The following is a 22636-nucleotide window of genomic DNA, read 5'->3' on the forward strand; positions in this document are numbered from 1 at the left end:
TCCTAGTATAATGTGGAACGCATACGCACCCTACTCTTTACCGTCTTCGCCGCAACCAAATGAATTCATTAACCTATGTTCAACGTTTTCCCTGACGCAAGTAGTGGCCTTACCGACTAGGGCAACTACTAACAGTGCTAGCATTCTTGATCTGATACTAACAAACCGACCAGACTTTGTTACCGCTATAACCTACGCACCAGGTATCAGTGACCATTCTTTACTTTCATTTTCATTTAATGCACCCTGTCCTAATAGAGATAAAAAAAAGAAAAAGATACGGGACTATAAAAAAGCCAACTTTGACAAGATAAACAGTGAACTAGCAACTTTTCTAGACATATTTCTAAGCAGTTTTGATACCCGTTCAGTGCAGTGTAACTGGGATATGTTTGCAGATGAAGTTGAACAACTAACCAATAAGTATATCCCTTGCCGTACTATCACAACTAACGCACGTGCGCCATGGTACAACGCGTACATCAAACGCTTATCTAACCGAAAGAAACGTTTTTATCGTGCAGCAAGATGTTTACCCACTAACCACCCACGCTGGGCTGCCTACAAATCTGCATCATCCATCTACATATCTGCACTAAAATCCGCTAAAGACAACTTCCTCACTCAAGTCCTGCCGTCTATGTTACAAACAAATGCAAAAAAATTCTGGCGAGTTATTAACCCCCTATCTGACAATCATATTTCCTTGATCGATTCATCCGGTAACGAAATTAGTGAAGCCCTTTGCGCTTCTGTTCTCAACGATTCTTTTATCCAAAACTTCTCCGTAGATAGCCATAATGATTTACCTAGCGCAACCTTGCACAATTATTCACCCATGTCATCCGTGATTATCGAAACTCTTGGAGTTGTACGTCTCATTGAATCACTTAAGAACGATTCATCTCCTGGTTATGATGGTATTAACACAAAATTTTTAAAAAATACTAGCGCTTATAGTTCCATTATAGTTACTAAAATTTTTCAACAGTCACTAGATACTTCTACTATTCCTAGTCAATGGAAAATCGGAAAAGTCGTTCCACTCCATAAATCTGGTAATAAACACTCTTCGAATAATTATCGTCCCATTTCTTTAACCAGTATTTGTTGTAAAATGCTCGAGCATATAATATTTACAAACATAGTCAATTTTTTAGAATCAAATTCATTTTTCACGTCAGCACAACATGGCTTCCGTAAAACATATTCATGTGAAACACAGCTAATATCATTCACTCATCACTTACATCAGATCCTTGATAAATCATCCCATGCTGACTGTATTTTTTTAGATTTTTCAAAAGCTTTTGACAAGGTTTGCCATAGACTTCTACTTTACAAACTACACCAACTAAACCTTGACGGTAACCTACTAATGTGGATTGAATGCTTTCTCACTAACAGATCACAATTCGTTACTGCCAACTGTCATAATTCTCCATTTCGCGAAGTTCATTCTGGCGTTCCGCAAGGGTCCGTCTTAGGTCCCTTGTTGTTTCTCATTTATATTAATGACCTGTCATCAGTTGTATCATCAAAAATTCATCTATTTGCTGACGACTGTGTTATTTTTCGAGAAATTACTACCGATAATGACATTAATATATTGCAGTCTGACCTTAACGCTATATCTAACTGGTGTGATAAATGGCTAATGGACCTAAACATTAAAAAGTGTAAAATCATGCGTGTATCAAGAAGTTGCACTACTTCACCTATTTACTATCTTAATAACATTCCTTTGGATTCTGTTAACTCTTATAAGTATCTTGGAGTTCACATAACAACTAACCTCAACTGGACAACTCATATTGAATACATCATTATCAATGCTAACCGCATGCTTGGCTATTTACGACGTAACTTTTTTAACGCTCCACATGGTTTAAAACTGCTACTTTATAAAACACTAATACGCTCTAAACTAGAATATGCTACAACCGTGTGGGACCCTACCTATAATAACCTGGTAACTTCCCTTGAACTTGTTCAGAATAACTCCGTTCGTTTTATATTGTCCAATTATAACAGAACCGCTAGCATTTCAACCATGAAAACTTCACTTGCACTTCCTTCCTTAGCATCTCGCAGAAAAGTCTCCCGTCTAACTCTATTTCACAAGATCTACCATCATCCCATCTTGCATGCCCAACTACTACTTCGCCCACAGCACATTTCCCACCGCATTGACCACCATCACAAAGTAGGCATCCCTTCATGCAACACAAAAACTTTTTTCAATTCTTTTTTGCCTCGCACATCAAAGGAGTGGAACAGACTTCCCGGTGACATTGTTGCTATTACTGATAACAATTTGTTCCGTGATGCTTTAGCTAACATTGTGTAATAAGTTCTTTTTTTTGTGTTTTGTTGCAACAGCTAACATTGTATATTTAGGCTTGTTGTTGTATTACCTAACATGTATTATTATACAGCATATTAACAAACATTGTGCTCTTCCAAATTTATTTGTACGATTTAACCGTATTCACTGCTTTTTTTGTTAAATTCAATATTTTATTGTAAATAACCCACCCCCCTCTGTAATGCCATTTGGCCCTGAGGGTAAAATAAATAAATAAATAAATAAATAAATAAATAAATAAATGCTAAAAGCACAGTTACTGGGCACCCATAAATATTCATAATATTCTGCACAGTAGGCTAGTATTTACTATGCTATCGTTCGTCATTCTTGTAACAAATTTTGTGCTGCATTCAGTGGCTGACAGCGATGAACAATTACGCAAGAAGTGGTTATGTGCCACAGTTAATAATTGACGAAGAACAAGCTATTCTAATCTGTTGGCGCATCAGACTACCCATTCGTTTCGCAATTCGCATTGTTTGACGACTGGTTGTATTTTTGCGGTTATAACGTGCTTTATTAGGGCATGCTTGCAAACGGCATGTTTGAGGCGTGTTTGTGAATGAGTCCTAAGCAACCGCGTGCTCAGCGGTAAAATACTGTGGTGGCTCGCAGTGGACGTGAGCTGATTTTCACTATGTCAGCACATGTATTTGGTCTTTTTTATTTAGTTTCTTTTTTTTTAATTTGTGCGACAATGGTTACGGACACTAGCAGTGGCGGTGTACAACTACGGCGCTGCGCGTGAATCATGTTGTGATCTCATACCAGTTTTCACTGTAAAATGGCTGCTAGTGCGCTCTACACAAACGTGACCGCGGCTAAACACCTGGCATCATTAAAACCCACTCTGCTCGACACTTTTGCAAAAATTATTTCTAGGATGGGGGAATTCGAAGGGGGGGGGGCACAGGTTTTATTTATTTTAGGCTTTAACCAACTGCGTACAGTAGGCCACCGCGCGTGGGCTAGTTTTATTCATATAGTGGCTTGACGACCATTAAGGCACTGGCTTCGATTACGGGATGTGGTTCCGCGAATAAAAAAGGTAGCTGCTTCGTTAGGGGCCAAGGGTGAAAACGTGTAGCATTCCCTGTGGTCGACAGAAGCGTAAAAGAGATAGAATAGATTAAGCACATCCCATGATAATGAGGGCACTAACTTTGGTAAACCTTACACATTGTAGAAAACGGTTTCGTGTGTGGCAGTCGGTGAGTAATTATCTGTGCTGCATGTTCTAGTCTTTGACCTCAGTTTTACAAGGTTTAATGAAGTCGTTTTTAAATGTATGATGTTGTGTGTACATTCTGGGATTACGTGGAACGATGACTGCAGTAGCGTGTAAAGACTAAGTTAAGCTGTCATGTCACGTCAGCAGTCCCGCTATAGCAGAGACATAGCTATTGCTTTATTCATGTGCACCTTACAGAGTGCCGATGCAAATATCCTAAGCATGTTTCGTAAGCCTACTCCTCTAGCTAGAGCAACTTGAACACAGATTGCTGAATCACAGGAATGCACGTGCTATGATTATTAGACTTATGAAAGCAGTGCCTACACTGGAACTACATTTCTCCTTTATTGATTTGTCGCAAAACAAGATGCAACCCCAGTTGAAGTTGCACTGACATTAGGGCAACACGGGACGGTTTCTCAAAGCAGTTTAAAGGCATGGTATGGCTTTGAAGTAGTGTACCTTACGCCGAAGGGAAGAATTTTTTTCTGCATAGCAGAATCCTTATTTCAATTTTATTATTCTCCTTCCTATTCTCATTTTTATTCTTTTTTATTGGCCGAGTCAGAACGTCAACTTTTTCTTATTATTTTTCAAGTTATCAACGTCTGTTCAAGCTGTTCCTTCAATCTCGAGCATGTAAAGGTTGGTGCACACCGGCGACTAGCCGCGGTCGCGCGACCATTTGCGATTGGTCGCAAGCAGTCGCGAACGGTCGCAAACGGTCGCAATGCGACTGTTTTGGCCAGTCGCTTCCTGACCGATTTTTTGGTCGCGCGACTGCAGTCGCAAAACACTTTAACCAATCAGCGAAGACCAGAAGTGACGTCAGCCTTTGTTTACATCCGGCCACCTCGTATGTTATTTTTTTTTCTCGTTGCGCTTGCCTACTGCCGTGAGGTACGAACCAAGGAGGTTATACTAAATCTTCCTCCTTGGTACGAACGACACGTACGTTCCTCCGTGGATTTTTCCTCGCATCAGACGAATGCCACCACGGCCAGCTTTAAGTACTCGGCCGAGGTCCTCATCGACGCGATTAAAATGTACCCATATCTGTATGACAAGCGGCACCCTTTTTTTTAAAGATCGGACAAAGAAGGAACGGGCTTGGGCAGAGATCGGAAGCATGTTCGGCATGTCGAGTAAGTACCGAGATTTTTTGTTTCAGTAGCTATATAAGCAAGAACAGGTGTGTACTGCATGGCTGGCGTTGCCAATGAATGAACAATGAAAATATTGGTATTTGTACTGCAAGGTTTTAGTTTGCATGAGATGTATTGACTGTGATGTATGCGAGCGCAGTTGTGTGCACGTTTGTTCTCGCGACTTTCCGAGTTTGACATCGAAATCGACATGACAGAACATTGTATAGCTGATAATAAAGCTCAGACGTTCGAAATACTGCTCGCAGTTGCCAACTCACCTAGCGCATGCTCCTTGCTGTGTTTGTACGTCATCGTCTGGCCAAGGGAATGTGTGCTTTTGTGAACGTGCGGCATTTGCAATGATTAATATCTAGTGCGCGGTGAGGGAGGGGGGGGGGGTGTTACGCTTTAATTCTGCCTATGCATTGCAGTTGTGCTGTTTTAAAAAAGAATGCAAAGTAGCTTCTGCTTTGAGCGCATTTTGTGCACTCCATAGAGGAGCGTGTAATTAAGACATACAAAACATGTTTAGCAGCACTCTCAAATGTCCGGATTTGGGAGTCAGACATGCTGTTGATGCCAAATGACATGCAATCGTAAAAAAAAAAAAGATATGGTAGTGTTCTAGGGGCTGGGCAAACACTGAAGGAAAGCACAGATGGGGGAATTTATTCCTCTGTAATGTGGCCCATATCTAATCCTCATTTCTTCACAACTGTTGCTTTCCTCTCCTGTGTTTTTGTCTGTTGGTGCCTTTATATTTCGATTATTCCTTTATTCCCAGAGGTTATATCTCTCCGCTTCCAACTGTGCTTCGTTTTTGTTTGTTTTCTTTGTTCCTATATGTTAAAGTCAATTTTTCATGTCTGCTTCTATGTGTTGGTATGTTTTCATGTTTTGGTCCCTTTATTTTTTTATAATTTCCTTCCTCTCGCTCTCTCTATGTTACACTTTGAGTCATATACTATGTTTGTTGCATTTCTTTCTCTCAAAAATTGTCATCTTGCTCTAGTTAGTTTCATTCTTCTTTTCAAGTTGTTTAACATGTTTGCTTTTGTTTGACAACAGTCGCTCCCGCTGTACACGACAGTTTCGCTTGGCCGATACCAATGGTATATACTCACCTGTGGAGTTTTGCACAATGCAGTAATGCTTAGAAAGTTTCACTCTGAAGGTGATAAAGACATCATGTGCTGGTTCATGAAATAGACTTTTTGCAAGTGAACTTCAATTGCCGAAGGTATAAACAGCCTCTTTGTTACCATAGCTTGGCAGACATGCTTACCTTCAAGAAACAGTGTACATAACTCTTTGCGCAACTAATCATTGCGTCAGCTGTGATGTCGTGCACATGTAGGTGGACGGTCGAAAACACTAGGTGGACGGCATTTCTGGAACCCTCGGCTGCAGGTTCCCTCAATCATGGGCAGAGATTTTGCAATGTTTAAGCCCCTACCAATACTTAAGTTTAGATGGCATCCGATTCATTTTGATGCCCAATATTCAGATTTCTAGGGTGCTGCAGCCGAAATGATCTGCGCAAAGAAAATAAAGACCGCTCACAATTGTGCTGAAATAAAGTAGAAAATTTATCAGCAATACAGTATGCACAATACATTCTTACAGCAAGGGTTTTGTTTTCAGGTGTCCTTGTTGAGAAACGATTTTAAGAACCTGCGTGATATCTTCAAAAGCAAACAACAAGACATACGTGAAAGACAAAGAAGTGGAGCCGGAGCAGCCAACATTCCAACAATAAAATGGCCCCATTTTGAGGCTATGCTCAAATTAATGGAAGGAGAATCTGAGCCTGTGGCTGAAGTTCAATATTAGTTGACTATTGAGTACTAAACAAAAAAAAAGTTGATTTAATTCACGACTGTTATACATACACATAAATACACACATATCAATACACATAAGTACACTGCACATAAACATAGAAGTCCCAAGAGGTAATTCACAGTGGGCATGCATGTGATCATGAACATGGTGGCAATGGGCTGTTTTGATGTCGAGTAATTGTGGCTACAGCTACGAAGAATAACTCTGTGCATCATTCTAGGGTACTGTGCAACATCAGTGCCATTGACCAAAGGTAATGAATAATGCTTACCCTCCATTGAACAGAAAATGAAATGTTTTGGTTAGCATAGCACAATGCATCAGCACAACACAAAAAGTATAGCATACCGTACAAGTAACACGTGGACAGCTTCACAAAACAGAATATTGAAGACAGAACAGTAAGAATGAGAGAATTGGGTGTACTTTCTGTGTCATTCTCGGCTCTCATTTACCAAAAGAAGGAAGGCTTAATACAAAATCTAAAAATCTAAAGAGATCGCTTATTGCATGTGTCATGAGGCTGTTCATAGACAAGCATTGCACATACTCATGACAAGAATGCAGCATAAGTATTTATATTGTAGCAAAACAGTGAAAATGCTCTAAAAATGCAAACGATAGCACTGACAGAATCACATATTGCATGTTCTCTTGCAGCAGCCACATCACAGCAGAAGAGGCTAACGAGAGGTGAGCATGCACAAAAATTTTCAGTACCATGTGCATGCACTTGAAGCTGTACACGCATGGACTTCAACCCAGAAACATTATTTTTTATTACTAGGTGATTGTACTTAGCAAAATTATGAAAAATACAAGCGTGCTTGAAAGGCGGTGTTCAGGTCGTTAGCTTGCCCAAACCACTGCATCTTTTTAAATACATTCAGCACTCAACACTGAACAAAAGCACACAGGAATACATGAGGGCACAGGCCTTGTTTCTGTGTGAATGTGGTTATTGTACAACGTCAAATATTTCTGAAAAAGCAAAGTATTCATCAGCAACAGGCCGCAATTAAGCAAACTAATGCATTATCTGCATACACTGGCAACACATTCATGTCAATTCGTTATGAACAAGTGCCCAGTGCTGATTGCAATACAAGTGAGCTGAATAATGTGAAGCATTCACTCATTCCTAGCAGTAAAATGATGCTGCAAAAGTCGTATGTAGCATGTGTTCAAGAAACATAATGACAGCAGGCACAGTTTCATCAGACACATCGTTTGCACAGCCATTTAGGATTGACTGTATAAATTTCATTCACATAGCCAGTGAGATATTGTTACGGGGTTAGAGACTTTTGTACAAAATGCGTTTACAGGGGAAAACCCACAGGCAAGATTCACAATGGCTGATTAACACCCTCACGTGCTTATCAGCTGCTTGAGTTCTTCCTCTACCTTTACTTCATCTCCGTGACAATATCTCTTGTTCTCATTTAGATGCGCAACCTACATAGCATTTTATTAACATAATAGGCACATTAAACTTCTGTATGCACACCTTCCATACAGCAGTGCTCAATCAAGAGGTAACGCAAGTGTAAAATAAACCTCGTGTTGAGTGAAATCATAATGGCATTTTAACTCCCGAAGAATGCCTAAAACTGTTCATGTACTAGTGGCATCATCAAATACATAGAGAGAAGTTTTCATCACTGCAGATCACCGCCTCGGCCAAGCCATGCAGCGGAACCGGAACGTACCCCTGATACGGCTGAGGAGACTGGTGTCGACACCTGCAGCAATGAGTAAAACCTTTATGAATCCACCTAAGTAATGACAAATGACGGGTATGCATAGATAGCCAATCTATTAAATCTTAAAAACATGTTTTGTAACCTTCTTCATGTTCTAGCACATTTAAAGAAAGTGCCTAATGTTTTGACACCAGATTCTGCTGCATGCAATTGTAACACTTTATAAGTTGTATAATAATACTGCCTCCTTCTGCAGTGATGCTTCAGCAACCACCTCAAGAGAGCAGCCACCATCAAAACGGTGTGTAAACGAAAAAATTATTTTAGGTACTCCTGGCAAGAGATCACAATCACAACTTTTCAAAAAGGATCTCTTTCTGTACATTTAAGCAATATATATAATTCACTGCAGGTCACGCTCGTCAAGACAACAACGGACTTGCGAGGGCGCTAGGTGAGATATACCGCTGACTCTTAGAGGATAAACTTGCAGATTTTTTTCTAACAATCCTGCGCATGCTACAAAATACAAAACTTTATACGGTTAACGCTCGGTCAAGTTGGTACACAGACATAGTAACAAAAAAGAGTGTGAGAACGACAAGGTAGAAACAGAAAAAACAGGATAGAGCACTGACTTTAAACTGATGTTTTTATTGTGGGCACATTTATACTAAGGCAGACAGAACCCATGTAACTACCGTAATATTTAGGCGTTAATATCAGAACATCAGCACCCTGTCCCAAAACACGAGTGTCCGTTTCAAAGATCAAAAGCCCATTTATTTCTCACAGAGAGGCAGACGCCCTATTGACACATTTATCTTTTAAGTGTGCTATTTAATTTGCTTCAGTTCCTCTATATTTTTTTCTTTCTTAGTGCCGAAAAGCACAAACATCAGTTGAAAGTCAGTGCTCTGTCTTGTTTCTTCTGTTTCTACCTTGTCGTTCTCACACAGTTTTTTTTTGCTAAATGGTGCTTCACGAAGTAACAATGCAACCTTAAAGCATTCATATGCATGAATCGCAGATCACACTTGCTTTGCAGCAATGCAGGAGAGGGCACAAGCCATGAAGCTGTGGCGCAAGCGTGCATGGAGCACCTTGAACACATCAGAGCGAACAAGGGGGTCATCAAAAAAGATAACATTGGTTTCTTCGCTCTACGTACCGATGCACGCCTCAGAGAGCTACCAGTGCACATTGCACAAGATGTAATGCATGCAGTAGAACTTATGCTGTGTGAAGCAGAGGCAAAATTGCATCAGAGCAGTGAAGCAAATTGAAGTGTTTATATAATGTCAATGACACCCATCTTTTTTTATCTTGTGTTCACTTTTCTAGTCTCAACATAAAGGGGTCATGACTGGTCACTCAATAATTGACGGTTGTCAGCAAAAAACAAAACTACAGAGTAAAATGTGCTAGTACACGTGTGAAAAGGGGCCTTAAGAGATCATTTTAATCAAAAATATGCCGTAGAAGTGCTCGGCTCCTAAAACTCAACCTACCACAAGTGACCGCCATTTTGTCATGGCATGCGAGACGTCACAAGCCGAAGGAGCAATGGCAAATGGTATACGCATTGCACATTCACAGGACCCATTTTGACATCCGAAATTATTTGCTGCAAGTACCAGCGCTACATTGCTGACACAGTAGCCATGTTTCGACCCCTGGAAGTCATTTAGGTTTAGTGGAGAGTTCAACAATGCGAAAAAATTTGATTGCAAGCGCAGTTGATGACGGAACACGACCGTCTGCCAGATTGCACACTGTGCAGCAGCTTGTCGAGCAAGCGGTTCGTGATGTCATGGATAGTGAGTGCGTCAGTATTGCCCAACTGTCAGGCGACTAGCTCGTTTATAAAAATATGCGATTAAAAATTAGCAGCTTGACCAAATCGCTTGAATTTTGCCAGCTTGTATGTGAACATACAAGAATCAGCTCATACAACACACATTATGGTTGAAAATTCGGTGTCATGACCCCTTTAGGGCAACTTATTTCTGTGATAATTGTAGTGATAACCGTGCAATAACCCAAATATTTTAACATGAATTATTTATTTTTGTGTTTTCATGATTATATTTGGACATGACAGTTTTCCCTGTAATGTATCTGTTGTGTCACGGGTGATTTTTCTCTTGTTTGTTTAGCTTAGGAAGATGCTATGTACATAAGTTCTGTAAGCAATAAAATGCATTTACAACCCACCTTCACCTTGTACGCCTCAAGTGCTGTTCACCACTTTGTCCTGCCAAGGCACCTGACCGTCTGTGACGAAGTAGTGCGCCAATTTATCTCGCACTTCCTTGGCATACCTAAAACGCATAAGTGCCATGTGAAATTTCTGTCGGCACAGCCATGATGGAAGACACACACTGTAAAAGGAGCATGCTGAGCTTGAAAATCTCACGCATAGTTGCATTTCAGTGTCATAGTCATGACGCTACATTGCCAAAGTGTTCCTCATTTTTATGTATTAATGAGCGCTACCTCTGCTGTCTATTTTCTACGGCATCATCACAGCTTCTGATAGAATGCATATTTACTGACTAACTTTAGAAATTTCGATATGTCAAGTTCCATGACAGCCAAGGTCAGCAACTGCTCGCATTTGGACAAAACCATTGTGCACTTTTGAGAGAACGATTGCGCTGTACAGTTAAACCTAATTAGGGCTGGTGCACACCGGCAACTAGGAGCGGTCGCGCGACCATTTGCGACTGGTCGCGAACAGTAGCACTGCTTGTGCACTCCGCAAGCTGTCGTATATGCAGTGAATATTTCTGTGCCTACACATTTTGGCGAATCATAAGCATGCATCAACCTTTTCATGGAAGAGCGTACGTGCTCATATTACTCAGGTTGAAGAAGGGCAACCTAAACGTACCTGTAGCAATTTGCTTAGCATGGATTTCTGAAAAGCTGTAAATTCAAGGAGAACCTATTTCGCAAAACGTACATCACTCAAGTCTATTGTGTAAATATCTTTCACACAATGTGCTACCGTCCACAATATGTATTGCCACTGCGCTACTGTCCACAGTGTATTGTGTCACTGTCAATTTAACAGAACATACGTAAAATTGTAGCAAGGTGCAGGGGTTAAACGCTGGTCATGTTTGTGAGAAATTTCGCATGTGTACTTGTGCAAACACACACCGTCGTGCATGCAGATACATAAAGGGTGGTTGGTTGAACCTCCTCCCTCCTCGATGCTGAAAAATATTTTTGGCATGAATACTCTTTGAGTGCCTTGAACAGCACATCAATTTGTCCTAAAAATTTGTGCATAATTGTACTCGCGAAGCTGAGGATTGTGTTTCACTTATTTTATAACATCATAATTGCGCTCTATATAGTACCTGTGCATCAGGATAACAGAAAACGGGAACTGACACGTCCACAATGTAATGTCATTGTGTAGTGCAGAATCCCATTTTCTGTGATTTTACAAGCGGAAACCACGTACTGATTACGCAATAAGCCACAACAGATGGTTTTGAAATATTCACCACCTGAGATTCTTAACGTACGTGCGCAACAAACGCGCCAACTTAAGTGCATTTCGCCTCCACCTAAAGGCGATCGATGCGGCCGTAATCAAACCCCTCATTTACGCCTAAACTGCCGACCGCAGTAACGACTGCACCATCGAGCCCGCAGACGTCATAAATGCAATTCGTTCTATCCGCCCAAGCGAAACTTCCTTACAAGCGAAGCGCAGCCACAAGCCACAGCATATTAATCTTCAAACCACACGCTCTTACCTAATGGTCATGGCCAGGCAGTCGTGCGCCGAAATTGTAGGCCGGTGGTTTGTGTCCTGCTTGGATATTGCGGGGCGCAGCAGTTCGAGCAAAGTGTCGAACGTTCGTGGCGGCATCCGCATGAAGCTAACCACCAAAAAAAGAATGAGATCACATGTTATGCACTATCTTATAAGCACGTAAAACAACCATAAACTTACTCTCGGAAATACTCCTCGTCGTGCGAGCGCAAGTCGGGAAGCAGACGCCCTGTGTGGCCAGCCACTTCTCGCGAGCGAAGGGACGGTCTCACCCACCACCGCCTTGCTTGCTTTGAACGTTTTCGTGCTGCCAGCGCTGACACGTTGGCTGAGCACATCAGCACCGCCACAACCTCTTTTTCATCACTCGACTCGAAGTCTATGATGCTGCCGGGAGAACGCTACGCAAACACAGCCGTCAAAAACAAACGCATCGCGCTCAGCGGGCTCCGTATCTGATCAGCTGATCGTCGCCGGTCGCCCAAGTTCTCGTTGATAACGAGATCTGTACGTGACTCTCCGGGTTTGCGACTTCCGGTCGCTCGCATGAATCCTTGCCGGTGTGAACGTCGCTCGCAGTTTGGTCGCCAGTCGCAAATGGTCGCGCGACCGCGGCTAGTCGCCGGTGTGCACCAACCTTTAATAAGTGTACAGATATGCACGTATTACACCATGTATCGACGAGACAGTTATATTTGGGGCACGCGATGGATGGCCAGTCGGTAGACGGCGCCCGAAGAAAAGGCAGTTAATGAAAAGAGGCTGCCCAGACGCGGACTAAGCCGTTCTCCTCGGAACTCGTCTTTGTCGTCAAACCCCGTGAGCCTGTCTTCATCGCACCTTCTGCTGGGGAGTCACCCGCATGGTCAACCGTGCGGGTGACTCGCCCGCACGGTTCAACCGCACCGACACCACTCCCGACAAGATAATGTGGCACCATGCTGTAACAATACGCGTGGATACACGGCGGAATCGTGTCTACTAACGCCAGACAGCCAACCGGCCGTCTAGGCAGGCATGTTGTCACACGAAGGTATCATTTAAGCTGTACGTCGAAGAAATGACGATGTTCGGAGGATGTTCAGAGGATAGCAATGCTGATGTTCGGAGGATAGCAAACTGTGGGAACGCAGAGGCGAAGACTCATCACTGAAGAAAGGGCAGTTGTTTGCTTCATTGGTGGAGCATCGAGTAGGGGTTCGTCCCACGAGGCTGTCTCAGATTAAACGGGAGGTATTTAATGAAGACGAATGGAAAGAATGGGAGCTTGGTGCTCGAGAACGCGATCACGAAGCGGGGACAGAGGTCGTGCTTAGCGCAGACTCTGATCCTAGGTTGATACTACATCGAGAAGTTGGTGTTGATGTATGAAGTATACGAAGGGCTCGGCATGGAACGCCGACGTTAATATTATTACAGGCCAGTGCTTACTGTGCGGTTGGTTTAGTGGTCACCACGGCTTTTTAAGAAACGAGTGGGGTCACTTTAAATATTCGTATCGTCGGAAATTTCAATCACCAGGACACACGGAAAATCAGGGTGCGACAGGAGAAAGCTGGCGTATTTTCATTGAGTGTTCTCGGAGCCGTAGTAATGTCATGAACAGCGCTGAATGGCTACTGATAAAGTTTTCCGACGTCCACGATCATCGTCGCGCGCGGTAATTATGCAGTGCTCATAACTATTGAAAGAGTATGTCATGGTGATAAACGGTAGCGCATGCAAAGGAAAAGGTTATATGCACATTTGAGAGGTCACAGTGCTACTTGTCTAAAAAAAAGCGCTATGCTGTCTTGAATGTTTCTTTTTTTTCTTTGCCCTTAGCCTGCACTATCATTAACTAGCGTTTTGCCATACCAACAAGCCGAAATCGTCACGCTCATCAAAATAAATTACAATCCCGGATTGCTCGTGGCCACTTCTAAGCCTTAGTACGCTTTTTTTTTCACGAAAACACAGAACCGTGAGAAAAAGGCCTTGAAAGCGAATTGCACACGATAAATGAAAGCCGTAAACTTTTAAAAGCCTGGTTCTTTGTTTTTAATATCTTCTTATCGAGGTCATGGAAATGTTTTCTGGGAGATCTACGGCCTTGTCCACGCAGTTGGGAGGTTTGGCCATAATGCGAAAGTCTTCTTCGTTAATTGAAGAGTTAGTTGGCAGGCAGAGGCGTCCCTAACAACCATTCATTCTGACGTTGCCATTCTTCGCTCATTTGCCGAGACTAATGACTTCATCTTTTGGTTCTTGTCCACCTTTTACAGAGTGTCTGACCGGCATGATATGGCTTGCATCAATGTGGTTCACGCATGTAACCACACTACAAGAGTGGTACTGCAAGCAAAGAAACAAGCGTTCAAATAAAAGAGAGGGCGAGAACTTGACGCCACTACCACAAGTATGCATTAAGGGCTTCAAAATTCCTACACAGAATCTCGAGGCTAGAACACACCACTAATACGACAATCAGGTGACATGGAGCAAAAGCCTGCGAGTGACTTCAGCGTCTTCCGCTACAGAGCGCCCATCACCTGAGCGTACCTGCGCAGCAAGGTGCATTGCGGGCTCTAAGTCCATTGGCAACAGCCATACACTGCGACACTGCAGCCTTGGCCTAGACACCACCAAAATTGGAATCACGCTGAAATACGCACGAGTCATGATCGTTTCAGCAATGTCTCACTGTATACGCTTTGTATCGTCTCCTTTAACTTACATAAACCGAGGGGGGGGGGGCAGCCGATGAGAGTTAGGGAGAAAAAAAAACATGAGCCCGCATGCTGAAGAAGGTGTGCGAAAAAGAAAGTGGAATAGGGTAGGAAAAAAAAGAAATGAAGCAGGGAATAGCCGTTTCACCTAATCTTGTCTCTCACATGAATGCACCAGGTGGCAATGATAGTTCATTTGGAATAAGGATGATTAGTAACTTCTAGAGATTGTTAGGAAGATTCGTTAGAGATATGCATAGTTAGAGATTCTCGCCAATTTTCATTGCGGATGTACCAGAGGTGACGAAATCAAGTGCCGCTTTTGAAACCTCAATTGTAGTTAGCTGGAGTGAATCTCAGTTGGGATTAGCGAGTGTCTCTCATATGTGTTGCCAGTTGGTGACCATATTGGCTGAATCACGTAAAGTTTCAGATCTATAAGTTGGGGGCCTGCTGAAACAAACTACTGTGCCACTGGTTTCTGTACTGTCTCGGCCATGTCTGCGCGATTCGCATTCAGTTGAACAGGCTGGTCGATTGCAACTACACTCTTTGGGCGTCAGTAAAATCGACGAAGATGAGAGCAGTCATTCTAGTAATTTATGACGATGAAAGGTAGACGATGGTGTATTGTTCCTTTCACCTGGGGATAGTAGTAGACGTTACTGATCTACTATGCATGCGTTGCGAGGTTTCTAGATTGAATGTGCCCTTCATAATAATTTTAGTTGTTAGCTCTAGTACTACCGGTCTACCATCTTTCTGGTGCCCCGTTATTTTGCAGGCTATTCTTCAAGCAGCTTCTTCCTTTTAGTCAAGAGTTTGTAGTATCACAGAGATGAAGCTGTTTCTAAAAATATTCTCATTTCAAAGAGCATGGCACAATGTGTACCCTTCAAAAGAAAAAAAACTTACAGCATATCCGCGGAGTAAATGATAATGATTGGAGCGAAGCATCAGTCCGTCCATTCGTCGATGTGCCCATTCCTTCGCGTCTGCGTTCAGGTGTGCAATCGCGTTTGAGAAAGCAGATGGCACGCGGGTTAAGGAAGCCGAGAGCAAGCGTCTTCAAAGCACCCGCTGCTCGGCTTCGTCCATGCCCCACCAACGATCCGCCACGTATGGTGGCTATCCAGGAGACTGACAGAGGTACTCTTTTTTCGCGTACCCACGTAGAGCCCGCACAGCTGTGCCTGGCCCAGCCACCAATCAGAGAGTAGCGGTAAAGCGCCATCTAGAATATCCTCACTCAACTGTAGTTTATATGTACTTAAATAAGATTGCGCTGTGTAATCTACTCTTCAGATTATACTGCCTTCTTTTCTTTCTCGTCTCTTTTTATCTCAGTTACGCACGACGCGTGACGCGTGACAAGGTTACACTAGAAGGAACTTTTTCAAAAATATCTGCAATATTCAATACCGTGTCTTATTAAGCAAGATATTGGTATTGCACGCAAAGCGAAAAGAACAAGAAAAACGCGTTGGAAACACCTCACTTCCACAAGTTCATCTAATATGTGTTACATACATCTCACACGTAGGGACAGTAAGGCAGATGCTAGAGATTACCACGGCAACGTGACATTAAACAGCATTTATATCACGGCTCTGCCTAAATTTTGGAGGCATACTATGTTAATCACAATTGTGCATAATTACACATTGAATATCAGCTTGTAGATACTACAACTTTATACCCGACACAGCTTAAAAGAGTGTATGCATTTTCACTTGAAACATGACCGATATTACCTTTATGTATCATAAAACAAATAGCTAGCTGTCTACCGGAGGTCGTTGACAAAAGAAATCATTAGAAGCCGACTTAGTTCCTTCTGCGGTGATAGTTTAGTTTGTGTACGCAACTTATTTACTCGCGCGATGTCAAGCTATAGTGAAAATGAATTGAATCATCTCCATAGAGAGTAGGTCTTCATTTAGAGAGCCAGTGAATGATCCCGAGGTCTGAAAGTGTTATATACACCTTTTCATACAAAACTCCAGTGTGAATGGCCCAAAAACTCGAGTGCGGATGCGCCGAAAACACACTTAGAGGCATTCACAACAAGGCCAACTGCTGTTTGCGTGTTCAAACAGAGCCCGGAGATGCTGCTGATGTTCTTCAGGCGTCCGGCTGGCGATGAGAACATCATCCAGGTACGCAAACACAGCAGGGAGGCCTCGTGTGACTTCAGAAATGAACTGCTGGAAGGTCTGAGCTGAATTGCACAGTCCAAACGGCATCCGCACGTCTTCAAACAAACCAAAATGCGCAGTGATGGTGGTCTATGGTATGTCAGGGGGCTCAACGGGAAACTGTTGGCATGCTTTCACAAGGTACATTTTGGTGAAAAATTGGCAGCAGATCCACGGAGTGAATGATGGAGAGTGGGGCGAAGCATCCGTCCGTCCATGCGTGCATCTGTGTGGCCGCCCGTGCGTCCATCCGCCCGGCCTTGCGTGCGTCTGTCAAGCGTCCACGCGTCCATCTGTGCGCCCATCCTTGCGTACGTCCATTCATCCGCTCCTGCGTACGTCTATGCGTCCATCTGTCCATGCATTCATCCGTGCGTCCGTCCATGCATCTGTCTGTGTGTCCGTTCGTCCACCTTTTCAACACTCCAAGGACCACCATCTCGCATCTTTTCATCATATATTCCTCAAATAGAAGCACCGCCATCCAGCAGACATTCCAAGGACTGAATGAGAGGAGGCAGACGCACACTTTCTTACGGCTTGCGCTTCGTGTCTACTTCCCACCTTTAACTACCTCAAGTTCATGGTATATACTAGTTCACTGTATTCATGGCACTGTGGCCCAACGCTCGCTAAACCTTTCTAAAATCAAGGAGGTTACGCCCAGCGAGTATGACGTAGCAATCCTTTCTTGTCAGATATTGCCTAATGTACAAGCCGATGGCTATTAAGGGGAAATGAGAGACAGGAGAATTCGGCTTTCAGTTAACGCGCACGCTGCGAACTTTTTATTGTTCAACAACGCACACAAGGAATCTCCCGCAGGCACCACCTTGGAGGTCAAAATGTAAGACTGGTTACACACTACTACTACGACTACGAGGGACGAACGGGTGCCGCTAAAAGGAGCTTCGCCCCTAAAAGGTGCAGCTCTCCTGGCGTGATGTAAAATCATGGATGTGAGGTAAGAGATAGCCGTCGTGGACAGTCATGGAGTTCAACGGTCGATAGTCTCCATAAGGACGCCAGTCACGAGGGTCATGCTTTGGTACCAAATGCAGTGGAGAAGCCCATGCGCTTGACGACGGGCGTATAATGCCGAGTGCAGCACGTGGTCAAACTCCCGTTCGGCAACCACTAGGTGGTCTCCAAATAGGCGGCGTGGTTGAGTGGCTACTTGGGGATCATGGTGGCGTAGTGCCCGCAAACAAGGGCAGTACAAACCTGACACGCACCTAACGTACATGTTGAAGCATGTCTGTACGTGTCACCTCTCCCTTGCTTCACCATTTCTACAGATGACAACACTCGAGCGCACATCAAGTTGTAACACTTGGTTCGTTTATCTGTGAAGAAGAGGACGCCAAAAGATGACGCTCCTTCGCCCACTCGAACTTCCACCGACGCGAATACGTGTAACTAAATCGTAGCCAGCACTGCGAGGGTTAGCGAAGTCGAGCGCGTTCGCGAATGGCGACGTCGTTTACTCGAGTAAACGCTACACCAAGTTTTGTTCCATACCGTTGGTCCGGAACCCCCGTCGACGCCCGTTTCAGCCGGGACAAAGGTGTGCGCACCGCTGCGGCTTCGCATCCCATACGGGTTGCCTTCGGAAAAGTGGCAAAGTATGTGTAAACTGGTAGCGTAACTTTCATAGAAGGCCATGCATCCAGTGGTCGGCGGCTAGTTTCCATCGTCGTCATGTACGTGAGGAGGAGATAACAAACAGCGAAAAAATTATTATAGTATTACTTCACAACCAGAAGTGGTTGCGATGTCGCGCAATTGTCCTACAGAAAGCAAAATCCGAATTTTTTCTAATCGATGACGTGCTACGTGCCTTTCTTATTACGCTAATTTATTGCGCCCTAATGATGCCTTGTCAATTGCATGAGACAGAGAAAAGAAGCAAAAACAACAAAGATGAGCTATTTACGAGCACAATAGTATAATAGTTCGAAAACTCACGTTTCCCAATTGTTGAAAACCACTTCAGCGACACATCAACTTTGAAAATGATGCTTTGACAGCCGTAGAGTACAGCGTCTTGTTGCTTAGCTTGTCGTGTTCAGTCATCAAAGATGATGGCGCGCCAGCCGTGCGCCAGCGAAAGCAGTCGGAAGTCAGAGAAGCGGCTATATATACATTCTGTGAGCTAGTTGAGCTTTAAAAGGCACATAAAAATATACTTCTGATGGTATTCACGAAACCACGACGGAAAAGAGAGCGATGCCTCGCTGACCTCATTTTGCGCCGAATCAAACAACACGCTGAACCAAACACAAGCTCTGATGGCATATTGTTTAAATACGCCCCCAAATCCGTTGGCTCATTTCACCAGACTGCCCGCATGCGGCCGCTGTTCCTGAAGCCAAACAAAAAAAGTGACGCTCAACCTTTAAACAAATGATCTACTAGTTTTCGTAACAAAAAACTAAAGCTATTGAAAATACACATTTATAATATTTATCTGTTTTCGCTTTTCGTCTCCTACCCCCCCCCCCCCCCCTCCTTACCTAGTCACGCTTCAATCATCACGTGTTGTTGGCGTCTATCGCAACAGGTGTCACACGACTTTCAGTTCCGATGTTCACGACCTACTTAGATTGACCGTGGCAATGGTCCAAGTTTTAAAGACGGTAGTCTTTCTTGGGGTACTTTGACGCAAAAAAAAAAAAAAAAATTCGGCAGATCCTACATGCCTGCGATTCAACGTATATATGCAGAGGAGAGATGACCGTGTTTCAATTTTTTTATTGAGCGACACGTCATGAAATCAAGCTTACTATATGTACAAATGTTGCACGCACAGAATTATGTAGAAGAGTTGCAGATGTTTATATAACCAATTGTTTGTGCTTACGCAATGATGCCAACTGGAACACGCCTATTAGCAACACAGTAAGCTGATATGAAGCGCTGATGCTCGCGAGGATGCTGGCCCTGGACAATGATACAAAAATCAGTTTCATCACATGGCAACTAACCAAAATTGACGTACCCCGACGTGACTGCTGTATCAAGGCAGTCCATATGTAATGTTTACAAAAATGGGTAGGCAGCACTGCAACCACTATTAACGTTTCACGAAGATTAGCGTCATTTTTAAAAACAGCTCTGAGACGGTGTAGCTCTGTGGTCAAATGCTTTATTGCCGCGCAGAATGCTTGGGATTGATTTCAGCTGGGAAGCTCACAATTATTCCTTGCATTCGTCAGGTCGACGCTACTGATGTCGGATATTTGTTAAAGCTCACACGTTTAAACTGTCCATGTGTGTTCTCGTTGTTCCTGAGTTGATACTGTGTCAATGACCTATGGCACATACCCGCCCGTGCGTATGTGCCACTGTCTGGTGAGAAGTGTTTGACGGCATACGCGACCGGATTTTGACATTACTCATGTCTTGACCAGCGCATCGTATTCGTCAAACTATCTTACCCTCCCATGCTAATTTTGGTTCATGCGAAGTTAGGAGGGTGACTACGAAAGCACCCAATTGTAAGCAGCTAGACAGATAGATACACTCAATGTCGCCGAAGTTCCCTAAAAAATGCTTCACATTTAAAGTATTGATCTGTCTGTCTGTCCATTTGTCTGTTTGTAAACGATAGTCGAAACGGTTAAAATCGACCCCATCCGCAGCGCCCACCGATATTTATCAACTTTCCACATTCATACTTGTGCGATTGTGAATTAGAAAGCAATTATTGCGCACACGTGAGATCAATACCAGCACGTCTATATTATTTGGTGTGTGTTTTTCAGTAGTAAAGGCATACAAAAGTAATTTTAACATTTGTAGCGTTTATCACGCGGCGCTGATAATGCCATGCTATGCACAAAAAGACAAGTGTTTTTAACGCTTTCTAAAGACGACACGGTGGTGGCACCTACTCGTAGCTGTGCTCTCTACACATTACCGCCTCTGAGACGGGCGCACACGCCACCCCTCGTTTTGGAAGATAACAGCCAGATAGCGCTCGTGTCTCACGTGCCTCGATGCACTTGTTCGCCTCCGCTGCATGGATTGCGGCACCATAACGCAGCATCGTCAGGACACAATTCACCGGTTTTCCCGCGCAAAACAACAAATTAACGTTTTGTTCACTTTCCCAAGATGCAAGACTATCATCTTTGGACGGCATTTGCAGTAAAACATGCAGATATGGAGTGATTTTAAGTGCGAAGCATTTCTTAGCGACCTTCGGCGACTCAGAGCGTATCTATCTATCTATCTATCTATCTATCTATCTATCTATCTATCTATCTATCTATCTATCTATCTATCTATCTATCTATCTATCTATCTATCTATCTATCTATCTATCTATCTATCTATCTATCTATCTATCTATCTATCTATCTATCTATCTATCTATCTATCTATCTATCTATCTATCTATCTATCTATCTATCTATCTATCTATCTATCTATATATCTAGCCGCTACGACTTTTAGCTCTCCTTGCCGTTTGGATAATGGTATCAATACCAAACTTGGTATGATATAACATGACTGTATGACGAATGTAACTGTCTAGTTATGACATAAAAGTCACAATATGTATGTCAGGAATGTAAAGATTTACATTTCATGGTCTTGCTGCTATTGCGATGGTTCCGTTCACATGACATGTTGAAAACTGGTATGTTATGACATCATTTCATGGTGAACACAGGCGACAGACCCTGGCATGAAAATCATGACATGCGTGTCCTGTAGCAACATCACAACATGTCACGCTTATGTCGCGCTCTCTGTCACTCGGCTTTCGTTACATAAACCAAATTTGATATTGAGGTACTTGAATGAATGATGAATGTATGAAGGTACGAGCAGGGTTTATGGTAATAAGAAAATATTACCATTTATGTCGCGTGCGTTGTTACTCACACGTATGCCACTCCTTCCTGGCTACTTCACATTACACTGATTCTCCCCGTACGTGGGATCTGGTGGAGACCGATTTTATTACTTGGGTACACAAATGAAAAAGAAATGGCCAACATTTGGTGAAAAGCGTTCACGGCATTACGTTATTTTCTACCAAAAGGTGCACTTCTCCCTTGGATTCATTGGTGTTTTGACAGCGCATCCAAAAGCGCTGGAGAACTGCCACATGTTCATAAGCGGCACCATGCAACGCGCGCGTGGTGGTGCATGTGGTGGGCTTGCTGAATTGTCCTCAGAACACCATTTCGCACAGTTGCTGATGAAAAAAAGTTGCCGCACTGACATGTTCAGCCCGGCGAGATTTTGGTCTCTCTCTTCACTCACTAAGTGCTCGAAAGCGTCGAACGCCATCTTGGTACCCACAAGGTCGGCCAGGTTTTCGCTGTCCATCTCGTCGGTCAATGTTCCTTCCGTGCCACTCAAGGAGACCTGAAAATAGGGACTATTATTAAAACGCTAATAGTGTGAAAATTGTTGCCTAAGCTTACTTGTGAAAATTGAATTACCCTGTTTTGGAAACGTGCAGAAACAGTGAAACCATAAAATTATAAATGTTTTCAAAGGATATTACATTCCGCGCATCATATTCACAGCCACTTTAGGTGCATACGGACGTGACGCATGTTTAGTCTTGTTCATATGTCGTTGATAGACCGTGAGACTGGTGGTTAAGA

At 43.2% G+C, this 22636-nt stretch overlaps 2 protein-coding genes across 2 annotated transcripts; one reads left to right on the forward strand and one right to left on the reverse strand.

The window, feature by feature from the left end:
• The first annotated feature begins 4672 nt into the window (after nt 1-4672).
• LOC142803911 (uncharacterized) lies at nt 4673-9669 on the forward strand. The gene is made up of 5 exons (XM_075890203.1): nt 4673-4750; nt 7259-7291; nt 8269-8355; nt 8561-8605; nt 9353-9669. The coding sequence occupies exons 1-5, from the start codon at nt 4735-4737 to the stop codon at nt 9520-9522; spliced, it is 351 nt and encodes a 116-aa protein (XP_075746318.1). The 5' UTR covers nt 4673-4734; the 3' UTR covers nt 9523-9669.
• Nucleotides 7736-12736, reverse strand: LOC119167617 (uncharacterized). The gene is made up of 4 exons (XM_075890202.1): nt 12281-12736; nt 12081-12206; nt 10522-10628; nt 7736-8343 (listed from the first exon to the last, which is right to left on the reverse strand). Exons 1-3 carry the CDS (start codon nt 12436-12438, stop codon nt 10538-10540), a joined length of 375 nt encoding a protein of 124 aa, XP_075746317.1. The 5' UTR covers nt 12439-12736; the 3' UTR covers nt 7736-8343; nt 10522-10537.
• Nucleotides 12737-22636: the final 9900 nt, after the last annotated feature.

This window comes from Rhipicephalus microplus, chromosome 3 (assembly GCF_043290135.1).
Source record: "Rhipicephalus microplus isolate Deutch F79 chromosome 3, USDA_Rmic, whole genome shotgun sequence".
Classification (NCBI taxonomy): Eukaryota; Metazoa; Arthropoda; class Arachnida; order Ixodida; family Ixodidae; genus Rhipicephalus; species Rhipicephalus microplus.

What these genes read in the sequence shown, in the direction of transcription:
- LOC142803911 (XM_075890203.1), top strand. An exon ending in GCAGAAGAGGCTAACGAGAG is followed by an intron (nt 7,292 to 8,268) that starts GTGAGCATGCAC and finishes TCATCACTGCAG; the next exon opens with ATCACCGCCTCGGCCAAGCC. An exon ending in GAGCAGCCACCATCAAAACG is followed by an intron (nt 8,606 to 9,352) that starts GTGTGTAAACGA and finishes CTTGCTTTGCAG; the next exon opens with CAATGCAGGAGAGGGCACAA.
- LOC119167617 (XM_075890202.1), bottom strand. Translation starts at nt 12,438, where the DNA reads ATGTGCTCAGCCAACGTGTCAGCGCTGGCAGCACGAAAACGTTCAAAG. An exon ending in GACGAGGAGTATTTCCGAGA is followed by an intron (nt 12,207 to 12,280) that starts GTAAGTTTATGG and finishes TTTGGTGGTTAG; the next exon opens with CTTCATGCGGATGCCGCCAC. An exon ending in TGCCTGGCCATGACCATTAG is followed by an intron (nt 10,629 to 12,080) that starts GTAAGAGCGTGT and finishes TATGCGTTTTAG; the next exon opens with GTATGCCAAGGAAGTGCGAG.